Source organism: Pimephales promelas, chromosome 1, assembly GCF_988280905.1.
Source record: "Pimephales promelas chromosome 1, fPimPro1.hap1.1, whole genome shotgun sequence".
NCBI classification, from domain to species: domain Eukaryota; kingdom Metazoa; phylum Chordata; class Actinopteri; order Cypriniformes; family Leuciscidae; genus Pimephales; species Pimephales promelas.
Window position 1 is genome coordinate 36,684,659 of NC_142769.1, and position 13,912 is coordinate 36,698,570.

Consider the following 13,912-nt stretch of genomic DNA (forward strand, 5'->3'; position numbering starts at 1 on the left):
ACCCTCTCAAATGCAGTGGTAAGATGTGACCATGCAAAGGTATTTCATTACAAATAGCCTTGCTATGATGTTACATTCTGTCATTTGGTTAAAAATTATGTTGCAGATGCCCTTTTTGTATTTAACTAAAACTATTCAAGATTGTTTTCATTAATTGAAAATTAAATAAAAGCTAAAATAAAATATAAAGATAAGATGAACAAAATTTAGGATAATATAAAAGAAAATTAGACATGGTGTCTTGGCAAATAACTGAAATAAGTTATGTACTAAAGTTAAAATTAAAAATAAGTAAATGATAAATACAAAAAAAAACTAAAAAAAAATGACAAAAGCACATGACAGCACTGAAACTTAAACTAAATTTAAAATGAAAACTGAAAATATATAAATAAAGGCTCATAATAATCAAAGTATTAAGTGTGATACTTAAAGGGGCTATATGTAGCCTAAGCAATAAGGCTTCGCGTCGTGCCTAACAACGCCCTTCAGCAGTTACTTATTCACGATACAGCACTTGCCTCGGGTACCTTATTGCTTTTATAAAACGGTTACCACACAATAAAAAAGTAAAAAAAAATAAAATAAAAATGTATTAGAGCAACTTTCATTAAGTAAAATCACTAAAAGCCTTCCTTCCGCTAGGAAAAAAATAGTCCCTGACCGTGAACAGCAACAACGTTCAAATGAGTAATATGCATGGAAGCTCAAATTCTCTAAGATTTGTTTTCATGATAATTGAATATAAATAGTTTTTTTCTCTAAAAAAACATTTAGCTTATAACGCTAGTATATAGGGCATGTCATAGTAAATAAAAATAAAAATTGCTATTTACTAGCAAGGCTCAAAATAGCCTCACACTAACATAGTAACATAATTGTGGTCCCTGCATAAATACCCTGCCTTTTTATTGTTTGTTACGGAGTCCTTGTTATTCATCATACCATTTCTGAGTCCTGTGTTCTTGCCAGTTTTGTTCTGTTTTTCTTGTATGGGTTGCTTATTTCGATTTTGACCCTTGCCTGGACTGTTGTGAGTACGGATTACCCTTGACTAAAGATACTGCTTTTGGATCTTCTGCTCCCTGTGTGTGGTATCATGACATTAGCAGTATCGCTGCAAATGTATTTTTCAAGTCAAGTCAACTTTATTTATATAGCGCTTTTTACTATACAGATTGTATCAAAGCAGCGTTTTCTAGACACATCAAGACTTTTTACTTCTAGTAAAAAAAAACATCTGCTGACTAGCAGTTATGAATGCAGTAAAGTAATGCAGCATATGCTCTGAGTTCTTTAATTGTCACCCTCCCTTCCACTCAGAGGGCATCGTGAATATTTAATAAATAATTAGCAACATAATTTTTTCCTCAGGAGTCATCACAACTCTAATTGCATTGTGAATTAAATGATGAGCAACATTATGGGTGGTACCCATATTCTGTAATGTCAGGAGAGTTAAAGCAATATCTCTCTGATCAAAGACTCTTACTCGGGAAAATATATGCAAAGATATGTCTTTCAGAAAACATACTGGGAGGAGCTATTCTAATTAAGAGGATTCAGCAGCCCTTCCACTTATGCTTGCATATTCATTTCAGTAAATGCACTATGCAAATCGAATGTGGTGGTGTGGTAATGCCCTGTTAACTTATTCAAATTTATCAGACCAGATTTCAGATTTATTAGAAGACTTGTAAAATGGACCACTCTAATTATGTGGCTGTCTCAGCTAGACCACTTATCTTGATGTGCATTTGTGTCATTGTCAGACTCTGAAGCTTATGCTGTTTTTGGTCACCCGGTTTAGATCAATAGTAAATACCATGCTCTGTATGATAATATAAATCTCAATGTTTGCATATAATAAAACAATGTGTATTTTTTCCTTTTTGTTATCATGATAATTACTGAATAGGAATGTTGTTTTCTTTTTTCTTTTTCAAAAAATGAATAAATACATAATTTATTCTTAAACAAATACAATTTAATATAAAAATAATAATAATAATAATTAATATTATTATTAGCAATTGAATTGAACTGCCAGAAAATACATATTATGAATAAATACATTGATCTGAATTAAATGATCAAGCATCTGTGAGTGGATAATAGAAGATGTTGTGTATTCTTATCCCGCCACTGATGACCCAGACTTTCTTAAGTACACATGTCACACGTAAATACATTTTGCAAGTACGTTGTCTCTCCATCACCACACACACACACACACACACACACACACACACACACACACACTCTTACTACCACTCTCTCTCCACCTGCCATATTAGCAGGGTGGATTTATGACATCATTAGCTTAAAGTATTAGATATGCTGGGACAGACCATGACTTTTATTAATTAGATTAATCTAGAGGCCTTTACTCAGAGTGTGATTAACCCTGCATGCCTCAGAGAAACATATCTGTCCCCTTGCTAAGGCTTTGACATGAGTGCCACAGCATGACCTCTACCCATCCAATTTATTATGCAAACCTGGACCTTTTAAAGGGTCAGTCTTTGAAAGAAAATATCATGAAATAGAAGTGATTTTAAAGAAAATATGATAAAGAACTGAAGCTGAACATGAAAAAAATCACTTCTTTTGTCCTATACAACGTAAACTTTACATTCATCAGAAAATAACATTGTATCTGCTACAAAAGCAAGTATAAGCGCATTCTTTATCATAATCATGCTGTCTGCCTGCATGAAATTGCTTGAGCGACTGAACCAGTCTACAGCCGAGCCATAGAGAGAGAGGCACAGAGCTAAGGTGATGGATACACCTCTGTGAACAGGAATAAGTGCGTTTGTGTGCTTGATAAAGACGTGAGAGTGGCGAGAGGTGGAGACTGAAGCTGATTAAAGGAGGGAGAAGCTCCACTCCATCTTGTCTTGTGTCTTGCGTGTCTTATGATATCTTATCATTAGTTCCCCTGACAGTGATTTAGCAGCTGCTATTCTCTCTCATTGCCAGAGAACAGTGTTTAAAAGTAACCTTCTTTTAATAATCGTGGCCATTTGTCACCTCCGCTACTGTCAGAGTCGAGTGGAGGTAGTCAGACAGTACTTTTGTGGTGTGTGTGATTTTTCCGGCCTAAAGGTCTCAGAGAGCTCAGTCTAGATCGAGTCGTCAGCAGGCCTTTAGGATAACATCTGAGTCCAATCAGTCAGATGATGAATCAGAGGGGCTTATCTGGGCCACTTCCCTACCTGAAAAGTCAAGCATCCAGGCAGGGGTGTTCAAACTGGCATCTGGGGACACTCAGGGGGCCACAATGGGGTAATATGGTAATAGGGTAACATTTAAGTGAAGAAGTAAGAAATGAACTTCTATTTAGCATAAATGCATTAAATTGATTTTAAAAACATTCTTTCTTTGTTCTTTGACCCTTTCGATTCATCATATGTATCCTCAAATATATTAAGCAACACAAAAGTTTCTTAATTTAATTATATTTTTAATATATTTTATAATCGAATTAATTCCTGTGATGGTAAAGCTGAATTTTTAGCATCATCACATCCTTCAGAAATCTGATATGCTGATTTGCGCCTTAAGAATATAATTTTTTTTTTTTACAATATTGCTGTTTTTACTGCATTTTGATTAAATAAATCGTATATATATTCACACAAAATATTTAAAATATTTCACAAAACTTTGCATATTTGTACATAAAATATATATATTTTTAAATGCATTGAAAATATTGCAACATTTGTATACGTTTGTTATACAAATATACACTATGCAATATAAAACACAAATTAATTTGAACTGAAATTGTTTCTCTTATTTTCTATTAATAAGTACAAAAAGATACTACATTCATTTCATACAAAGAATTCATAAAAATGTAAATTCTACAATAAAGTAATATTTTGATTATTTATTTAGAATTTGTTACTTACACATAAAAGCTAATCATTTAATTTTAGAGTCAAAATGTTGTCTAATTTGACAGGTGCTGTTTGTCTCCTATACATTTGTCTGTATGAAAATATGGGACTTTTATTTAGCTATGTAAATAGCTTTAATGATTTAGGAAGGGGATCCCTCCCAAGTGTGTGTGTGTGTTGTCATTTAAGTTGTTTGAGTTTTCTATGTTCATTGTGTGCTTGTGTATAGAATGTGCTAGTCTTGAATCTTCATATGAGATCGATAACTCTTCGAGTGTACAGATAAGGTTATCATGAGTCACTCTGACAGCAGTCATTTTTCCTCAGCCTTGTTTCCTCCAGGCATCTGTGTTCTGTAACGTTGCAGTCTTCCGTATTCGTATACTCTGCTTGCACATGCACGCGTGTGTGTGTGTGTGTGTGTGTGTGTGTGTGTGTGTGTGTAATCTTGCCTGCATGTTTGAGGAGAGATGAATGAGACTGTGTTGGATTCGGTGTTGTTGGTGCGAATGTGTTGACATTTGGTCAATACAGTATTGGCATTCCGGTTAAGCTGAGGATTAAGTGGATAAATGTGTAGTAAATGGATTGTTTGCTGTTGTGCCCACCATAAATCAGTATAGTGCCACTTAAACGCACACACATACAAGGTTTAGGTTGCTCTCTTTCAAGTTATTTCTTTACAAAGGCCAGTTATGTAGTGCCAAAGGCCATTAAGATGTCAAACATGTCAAATTTTAACAGCGTTTAATTTAATTCCATGTGCTAAAGTGCAAGGTTGAACGACAGTGTGAAATCTTAATTTGAAATCCCTCATGAGTAAAATAACACCACTTCTCATGATTTAACTGTACCTCCAACTTTACACGATGTGTAGTTCTGTAAAAATATTGGATTTCATTCGTCTATGCTCTGCTTAATCTGATAATCAGTGTGAATTAAAACATTAATGTAGTTTCTGCAGGGTTAGGATGAATGATAATCCAAATGACACTAATGGAATGTGTTCTCAGTTCAGCAGAGGTTGAACAAGTCATGAATCAAGAGATAATCAGAATGCTTTATGAAAATAAGATCTGCACACTGCACACTGTAAATTATATGGACATCAGTAACTTTTCTAACTTGTATTTTTGAACAGCTGATATGGGAATTAAAAAATGAATCTGATGGTTAAAGTGATAAAATGTAGTAGGCAAGGAGTGAAGGTTTTTTTTACTATCATGGCATTATCCGAACTTTAAAATTCTTTCTATCTTCTTTTTTATAAATAATGTTTTTCTTGGTTCTGGATTTAAATTGGTCTTTGGATTGGTCATAAATGTATTCTGGAACTGGCTTCTGGGTTCTTTTTTTCTATACGTCGGGTGAATCGTAATTAGCTTTCATGACCTTGAATGTGAGTTCTTATGTTCTGATGTCACTTTTGTTTGTGTTAGTTTGCTTACATGTCATATTTATTTTTATATACATGTAGGCCATGCAGTATTGTGTGGTGTAGCCTATATACTGTGTGTGTGTGTGTGTGTGTGTGTGTGTAGATGGTACATAGATGGATTATCTGCATTGATTATCTGCGTGTATCATTAATTATCTAGGAAGTGCTCTCAAGGTCACAGGGCTGGAAATTTAATTATGCTGCCACTTTATTAAGTGGTCCATTTAAAAATGCTGAATTGCAGTAATTAATTTGGGGGGCAGTATTCCCACAGGAAATTATTATTTTTGCTCCTCCCTCCAGATTAAGGGTGTGTAAGTGTAAATGAACATGCGAAGGCAGTATTTCATTTCCTGTATGAGTTGACAGCTGCTTTATTGGTGGGTGGGTGGTGGTCTTCTTCATTGATGGCAGGGTCCTCACATCGGGAGTACCGCATGCAAGCATTCGGGTCAGCCTAACTGGTTGATCATTATGAGCTCAACGCATGGGCTTACTGTAGTTCAGTTAGGATATTTAAGTAGTTTTTAATGTTTTGTTTCATTTTTGATCAAATAAATACATCCTTGATGAGAACAAAAGATTTAAAATTTAAAAAGAATTAAAAATATTACTGACCCCAAACTTTTGAACAGTACAAACATTTCAAAATAACTATTGCAAACGTGTGCCATAAACATTTTTTTTAATAGCAATGCATTGTTTATTATTATTATCTCTATATATTTGATGGTTGAATTGTTATTATCATTACTAAATTAATTCTTAACCATTGTCAAACAGGCTATTTTGAACCTTATGGCATCACAATAGCAAAGTGGGTTACAATGAACCCACAGCACTGAATGAAGGCAGAGGAGCAGAATGAGGGGAGCTCATCTGTCCTGCTCCGGCAGTGGGGGAGGATGATGCAGTCGTCTTCACTGTTTAACTAGGGAAAAAACAGCATCACAGTGTTTGTGGCTGTTGAGGGTGGGCTTTGGTCTGGTGGGCCGAAAAGGGGAAATATAACTGAAAACGTTATCCTTCAGAGACAATGAGCTGTCAAGAGTCATATTGATTCATCTTTATTTGAACCGAACAGGATAAGATCAAATAAAATAAAGACCTTTCTCCTGGTATTCCCCTATGGCATATTAAAATAACATCAGCCATCGAAAGGATGAACGTTCTTATTTTATCTTTGTATTTACAGTACATGTTTGACAGCATGTTACCTTTTTGATTTTAATGAAATGTGATTGTATGTGTTCATTTTGCTCTACATCACCTGATATATTTTTGTTCATTAGAATGAATGGCCTCAGAATTGTTTCGCATTTATAATGCTGAAGCTGTTTGAGAAAATATCCAGTTTGTGCTTGATCATGCTGTTATACCACGGCAATGGGAAAATTAATTAAGCTTATCCCAGTCTCTGGGGCATTGTTGTGTTAATTGTTCTCATTGACTTGTGTAATTGTTTGTTTGCTGATCACATTTGCATACTCTTGAAAATCCTGCTGATGAATGGTGTAATGATCGGTGATAAGCTCTGCTGTCTGTAACAGCCTGTGTGCTGTAAAATGCAATCAGATGTATGAGAGAGAGAGAGGCTCTTAATGAAAATCACTTTAACTCTTTGATTCATGAACAGTGATTGGGATGTAGGCCTAACGCAACACAGTACACTATCTATCTATCTATCTATCTATCTATCTATCTATCTATCTATCTATCTATCTATCTATCTATCTATCTATCTATCTATCTATCTGTCTGTCTGTCTGTCTGTCTGTCTGTCTGTCTGTCTGTCTGTCTGTCTGTCTGTCTGTCTGTCTGTCTGTCTGTCTGTCTGTCTGTCTGTCTGTCTGTCTGTCTGTCTGTCTGTCTGTCTATCTATCTATCTATCTATCTATCTATCTATCTATCTATCTATCTATACATGTCTGTCTATCTGTCTGTCATCTATCTATACATGTATGTCTGTATCTGTCTGTCATATCTATCTATATCTATCTATATCTATCTATCTATCTATCTATCTATCTATCTATCTATCTATCTATCTATCTATCTATCTATCTATACTTGTCTATCTGTCTGTCATATCTATCTATCTATCTATACATGTCTATCTGTCTGTCTTCTATCTATCTATACATGTCTGTCTGTCTATCTGTCTGTCATCTATCTATCTATACATGTCTGTCTGTCTGTCTGTCTATCGGCCTATCTATCTATCTATCTATCTATCTATCTATCTATCTATCTATCTATCTATCTATCTATCTATCTATCTATCTATCTATCTATCTATCTATCTATCTATCTATCTATCTATCTATCTATCTATCTATCTATCTATCTATCTATCTATCTATCTATACATGTTTGTCTGTCTGTCTATCTGTCTGTCATCTATCTATACATGTCTGTCATGTTTGTCTGTCTGTCTGTCATCTATCTATCTATCTATCTATCTATCTATCTATCTATCTATCTATCTATCTATCTATCTATCTATCTATCTATCTATCTATCTATCTATCTATCTATCTATCTATCTATCTATCTATCTATCTATATATACATGTCTGTCTATCTGTCTGTCATCTATCTATCTATACATGCCTGTCTGTCTGTCTATCTGTCTGTCATCTATCTATACATGTCTGTCATGTTTGTCTGTCTGTCTGTCATCTATCTATCTATCTATCTATCTATCTATCTATCTATCTATCTATCTATCTATCTATCTATCTATCTATCTATCTATCTATCTATCTATCTATCTATCTATACATGTCTGTCTATCTGTCTGTCATCTATCTATACATGTATGTCTGTATCTGTCTGTCATATCTATCTATATCTATCTATCTATCTATCTATCTATCTATCTATCTATCTATCTATCTATCTATCTATCTATCTATCTATCTATCTATCTATCTATCTATCTATCTATCTATCTATCTATCTATTTATCTATCTATCTATCTATGTCCGTCCGTCCGTCTGTCCGTCCACATCCATCCATCCATCCATCCATCCATCTGTCTGTCTTCATTTAACATGTTTATGGAGTTCAGATCCAAATCTGAAAGAAAATCTTTTCTGATTTTCCTGAAAGAAATCTGAAAATATTTAAAAAATGTTCTTTGATAAATGTATCCTCCTGCTGACCACCGAGACAATTACTGAAACAATATCTTGAGAGGTATAAATCTGCCTTGCGTAATCTTGCTTATTTAACCCTTATGCTGCATTAGGGACATTTTTGGTCTTTTGCAGTTTAATTTCTTTGACCATTTTGGCTGTTTTAATGCAAATGGTATGAAATTTGGCAAAATTGTGACTTTTTGGATACATGTAAAAAATGTGATCCCATTTTGCAAAATATGTATAACACACACTGTGTAGATCAAATAGTAACACTCAGCACCATAAAGACCAAAAATGGCCCATTGAAACCCATTAAAACGTTGTTTAAATCTGAGGCTGTCAGTAATACATGACACATGATTTTTGCACAAACATCCTTTCATTTTGAAGCAAAAGCATTATATTTGCATTATATAGTGTATTCCACCAGATGACGTCACTACATATTTATTCCCTATGGGTGGAAATGCACCTTATTTTAGGCAATAGGCAATGTTTAATAGGTGGCCATTTTTGGTCTCTAACGCGCTAAGTGGGATTTTTTGCAAAGTGGGACTGTGATAATCCAAATATAAAGTTTTCTCTTTGCATTTAGTTTATTGAAAATAATTGAATTTTTGTGTTTTTTCCTCTTATACAAATCGATGGTTTCGCAAACAAAACTGGTAATTAAAGGGTTAAAATCCTGAAATTGAATACATTTTTGGTAGTTATGATGAGGACTGATGCGATTTAACTTGGTAAAAGTGGAAAAAAATAATAATATATAATATTTTAGGCAATGTTTAATATGTGGCCATTTTTGGTCCTTAATGCACTCAACGGTCTTAAAAATCTAATGCAGCACAAGGGTTAACCATGTTGCTGCAGTCCCATTAAAGATAGTCATACACAGCAAAATAAGAGTTGTTGAAACAATATCATCCAGCAAAAGTGAGTGATACTAAATAAATGTTAAAATACTCCTTGCAGAACAAAAAACTGAACAAATGCATCAAACTGAGGGAAAAAGCGAAAGTCCAGCATTAATGAAGTATGAATAAATCTGTGTGGTGTAGTGGTCATGTTTTCTGATTTCTAAGGTAATTCAGTTTGACACAGTAATTAAATGAAGGAAGCAGCTCCCATTTCTGCCAGCCTCTCTGTATCCATCATCGTTTAAACCCCACCATCCTCCACTGCACACAAACACACGCTCAAGAGGAGATGAATAAGCTAAACGAATGCCATTATTCCAACACAGAGTGAACAGAACCATTGATCAATGTTGATGGTTTGGTTTGTGTTGAGCCCACATTCTCTCATTGTATCCAAATAATTGCCTACCATTTTTTCATCTATTTACTAGGTGCCTTATTTGCATTCTCTTAAAAATGAAATCATTACAAGGATGTGTCGTTTCAAATATCTCTATAAACACCTCCATTCATTATCAACATCAATTTATGAAGCTAAAGCGCAGTGAGTATTTGACCAAATTTCTTTCAAACTATGATTTATCAGTGGTTTCCCCTGTGTAGATGCTTATTCGAGCATCTGCTGGCATCTTCATTTGTCTGTGTAAAGTGTTACTAATGAAGAGCTGCATTTTGTCTCTGCTTCTGCTTGGGTCTCTTTAGCATATTCTTTATTTATGCTATTACAAAAATGAAAGTCTTCAATGAATTTAGTTAACTAACTAAATATGATTTATTAAAACTTTAAATGTTTAAATACAACCTTGAAACACATGTACAGTGTGCAGATATGAAACATCAATGCAATAGCATCTATTTTAAGTGTTGCAGAACATAAAATACTGGCATCACACAAAGTATAATTTCATAGTTTATTTTATTTCATTTAATGAATTGTAGATCCCCTGTGTGATGCTCAGAAGAAATTTTTTTTTTGTTAATTCAAGAAGTTATGAACATTTCCCACATCTTTCACACTTTAAAATTGGGCCTACACTTTATGTTTTTATTTTTAATTAAAAGGGTGACTCCTTTGTGTTGCTAAGACATATTTCTATGAACATTTTATTTAAAATAAAATAAAAAACAAATATATTACATTGTCAAAACTTGATTGTAATTCATAAATTGCTTATATCACACCTCATATTTCATCTCAAGCATGCTTTTCACTGGCTTTCTTTTCTTTCTAAACAATTAGTCAAGAGTCGTGCTGAAAATAGAGGACATGTTATTTGAACATGTACCCAACCATTTATTTACAACAAATCTTGCTTTTTAAAAGACAGGATAACAGGGACTGAAATAAAACCACCAATCTTCTGCTTAGAACCTTAAAATTCAAATAAAGTTACCTAAAATTGACCAGTACATATTTTAAATAGTTAAAAATGTATGTTATCAGATTCAGTGTTGAAAAAAGAGCATTTCAGCACTGTAAAGAAAGAATTGCTGGCTTAAAATAAGTACAATCAACTTGGATGTTGGAAGTCATTTCAACTTAAATTACATTAAATTGACTTAAAAAATTGAATCTTGTATAACTTACAAAAAAGTAGAACATTTCTTAACTTATTTTGATGAGCGATGCAAAAAAAATGGTAAAAACATATGTTGTCATAATGTAATGATCATATCTTTTTTTTTTACAGTGAAGCAAATGACACCCATTGGAATGGCTCATAAAATAAGGCTCACGGCTCCAAAACAGATTTATTTGTGATATTTTGTTCATTATTATTCTTTATTTAAAAAAATAAAAAGAAGAAAACCTGAAATCAAATGAGAGATGTTCCTGCAATGATTGGACTTGTCATCTGCTGCCATCTACTGCTCGTTTAAGAAATTGCTAGAAGTCTTTGCCAAATCATTACTTGGGCTACCAAACAAAGAGTGGTAAGAAAAAATAAGGATAGTGGATAATAATGTTTGTGGCTTAAACAATCGCTCATATCTTTTCATTGTTTTTTTAGGATGATAATTTTCGTTTTCCTTGCCAAAGGGAATTTGTACGACCCTCTCTTTATCGATGTTTTGTATCCTTTCAGGATCGGATGGAGATGTATGTCCCTCGCGTGTTTCCGTAGCGCGATCGGTCTAAATTTGGATATTGAGGAAGTGCTCATCCAGCGGGTAAATCACAAAGCATCAGCGAAGATCCTACGGTTATTTTAAACAGTACATTCGCGTTCGCTCTGAAAATACACTATGGCATATCAACTCTACAGAAACACGACACTCGGAAACAGTCTACAGGAGAGTCTCGACGAGCTTATTCAGGTAAGATTAAATCAAAGTGAAGTTAGGTAGCTGATTGCTAACCAGCGCAGAATGATGTGATAAATAGATAAACAAACATAGCTAATGGTATAAAAACGATAACTGCACATCCACTCTTCCACCTTCTGTGGTTTATTATATCATGTGTTTGTGTTAAAGCCTATTATTTGTTCTTCTGATCGTGGTTAGTAATGTCTTGGTTTGTTAGAAAATGAGTGTTAGCTAACACCAGCTGTGTTTGTAATTTAGCTGCTTTATTAGAAAAAGTCATACGTTAACTGCTCTAGTCAGGGATGAATAAGTTAATTATTATAGTGTTTCTTAGAATTGTTTTGTTTTCAAATGTTTGGGACATAACATAACCAAACATTCCTGTCTATGTTTAATAATAACAAGCATACAGGCAGAGTTTGCTGATTATTACTTCATTCTGTATGACTATGAATAATTTAAGTCCACTCATGAAACTGGAAAGTATTTTGAAAATGTTGTGTTAAATTAAAATAAAACTACAAGCTTATTGAATGAAGCTCGATATTGTGTTAATATCTCAGTAATGGGAAATATTTAACTACATTTTCCCTCCATTCATAGACTCAACAAATCACTCCACAATTAGCCCTCCAAGTACTTTTACAATTTGATAAAGCTATCAACACAGCGCTGGCTAACCGGGTCCGCAACAGGGTCAATTTTAGGGTAAGTTAAGTGAATGCCTTATTTCTTAAGGATATTGTATTGAGTATTTACAGAGTTTTGCCTGCTAATGCAAGATCTTTAGATATCTAGCTTTACCTTAAAGGGATACTCCACCCAAAAATGAAAATTCTGTCATCACTTATTCACCCTCAAGTTGATCCAAACCTGAGTTTCTTTCTTCTGCTGAACTAAAGGAAGACATTTTGAAGAACGATTGGAACTTTGGTACCATTTCTACTATGGAAACAGCCGTTTGTTCCAATCGTCCTTCAAAATATCTTCGTTTGTGTTCAGCAGAAGAAAAAACTGATACATGTTTGCAACAATTTGAGGGTGAGTAAATGATGACAGAATTTTCATTTTTGGTGGAATATCCCTTTAAACTGGACACTGTCGTGACACTAAAAATAACAGATCTTTGTTTTATCCATAGGGATCTCTGAACACATACAGATTCTGTGATAACGTCTGGACGTTTGTTTTAAATGACGTTGAGTTCCGGGAGGTGACTGATCTGGTCAAGGTGGATAAAGTAAAAATTGTAGCGTGTGATGGCAAAAGTAAGATTCGCCTGTGCTGATGTTATATGGTATATTTTCATAATTTATGGTGTGATGCAATCCTTCTGATTGAATATCTCTCTGTTATAGACACTGGGTCTAATGCAGCTGAGTGAAATCAAGGAGAGAGAGAAATGGAGTGAATTAAGTTGCTGGATCGTGGGGAAGGATGACAAGAATTGAAGACGAGGCAAACAGCGGAGGGGACTGTGTATATATTATTTATTACAAGAAACAGTTCTCAAGTCTTCATACACCAACCTGCTCAGTGGAGGACTGACAAACGTATGGAGCACAAAAGGCCTTGGATGTCACAGGAAATTTTTCTTTTTATAAATAAATATATATAATTTTCATAGAAATGCCGATGCTTTTCAGTTTGTTACTATTTAGCTTATTCTCTAAATAAACTTGTTTTAAAGGTGTTTAGTTTCTCTTGTGGAGAATTTTTATTTTTAACTATTCCCTATGGTCTATTTTACTTTAAATGAACAGGATAATAGATAATAGCTGTATCACAAAATTATCTGAATTGTTTTCTATTTCTGGTTACCCACTAAATATCACTAAATGTTCAGGGTCACGTCCTCAAATGTTTTTGAGCAGTTTAATCTTTATTATCTGTGACCAATAACATTAGGGCAGGTTTCACAGACAGGGTTTAGATTAAGCCAGGATTAGGCCTTAGTTCAGTTAAAACATTTAAATAGCTTGTTTAAATTAGCCTTAGTTAAAAACCACTGGTGTACATCTTGAGAAAAAACAACTGGGGCAATGGCATTGACATTGTTTTAAAGGGTCATGACTCATGAAACTCCCCTCTTTCAGCTCAAGTCCAACTCATAATCTTTTTGAAAAATGCAACTTAAATGGGCGTGGATAGCTGTGAGAAGAAGGGAGGGAGTGGATGTGGTATGGCTA

At 34.0% G+C, this 13,912-nt stretch overlaps 1 protein-coding gene across 1 annotated transcript; it reads left to right on the top strand.

The window, feature by feature from the left end:
* The first annotated feature begins 11,537 nt into the window (after positions 1 to 11,537).
* gtf2a2 (general transcription factor IIA, 2) lies at positions 11,538 to 13,416 on the top strand. Its single transcript, XM_039662630.2, has 4 exons — positions 11,538 to 11,732; positions 12,327 to 12,431; positions 12,865 to 12,991; positions 13,082 to 13,416. Exons 1-4 carry the CDS (start codon positions 11,661 to 11,663, stop codon positions 13,105 to 13,107), a joined length of 330 nt encoding a protein of 109 aa, XP_039518564.1. The 5' UTR covers positions 11,538 to 11,660; the 3' UTR covers positions 13,108 to 13,416.
* The last annotated feature ends 496 nt before the right edge of the window (positions 13,417 to 13,912 follow it).

Excerpts from the sequence above, each read along its gene's own strand:
- gtf2a2 (XM_039662630.2), top strand. The coding sequence starts at position 11,661 with ATGGCATATCAACTCTACAGAAACACGACACTCGGAAACAGTCTACAG. Across the intron at positions 11,733-12,326 it reads GTCTCGACGAGCTTATTCAG|ACTCAACAAATCACTCCACA; the intron begins GTAAGATTAAAT and ends CTCCATTCATAG. Across the intron at positions 12,432-12,864 it reads GCAACAGGGTCAATTTTAGG|GGATCTCTGAACACATACAG; the intron begins GTAAGTTAAGTG and ends TTTTATCCATAG.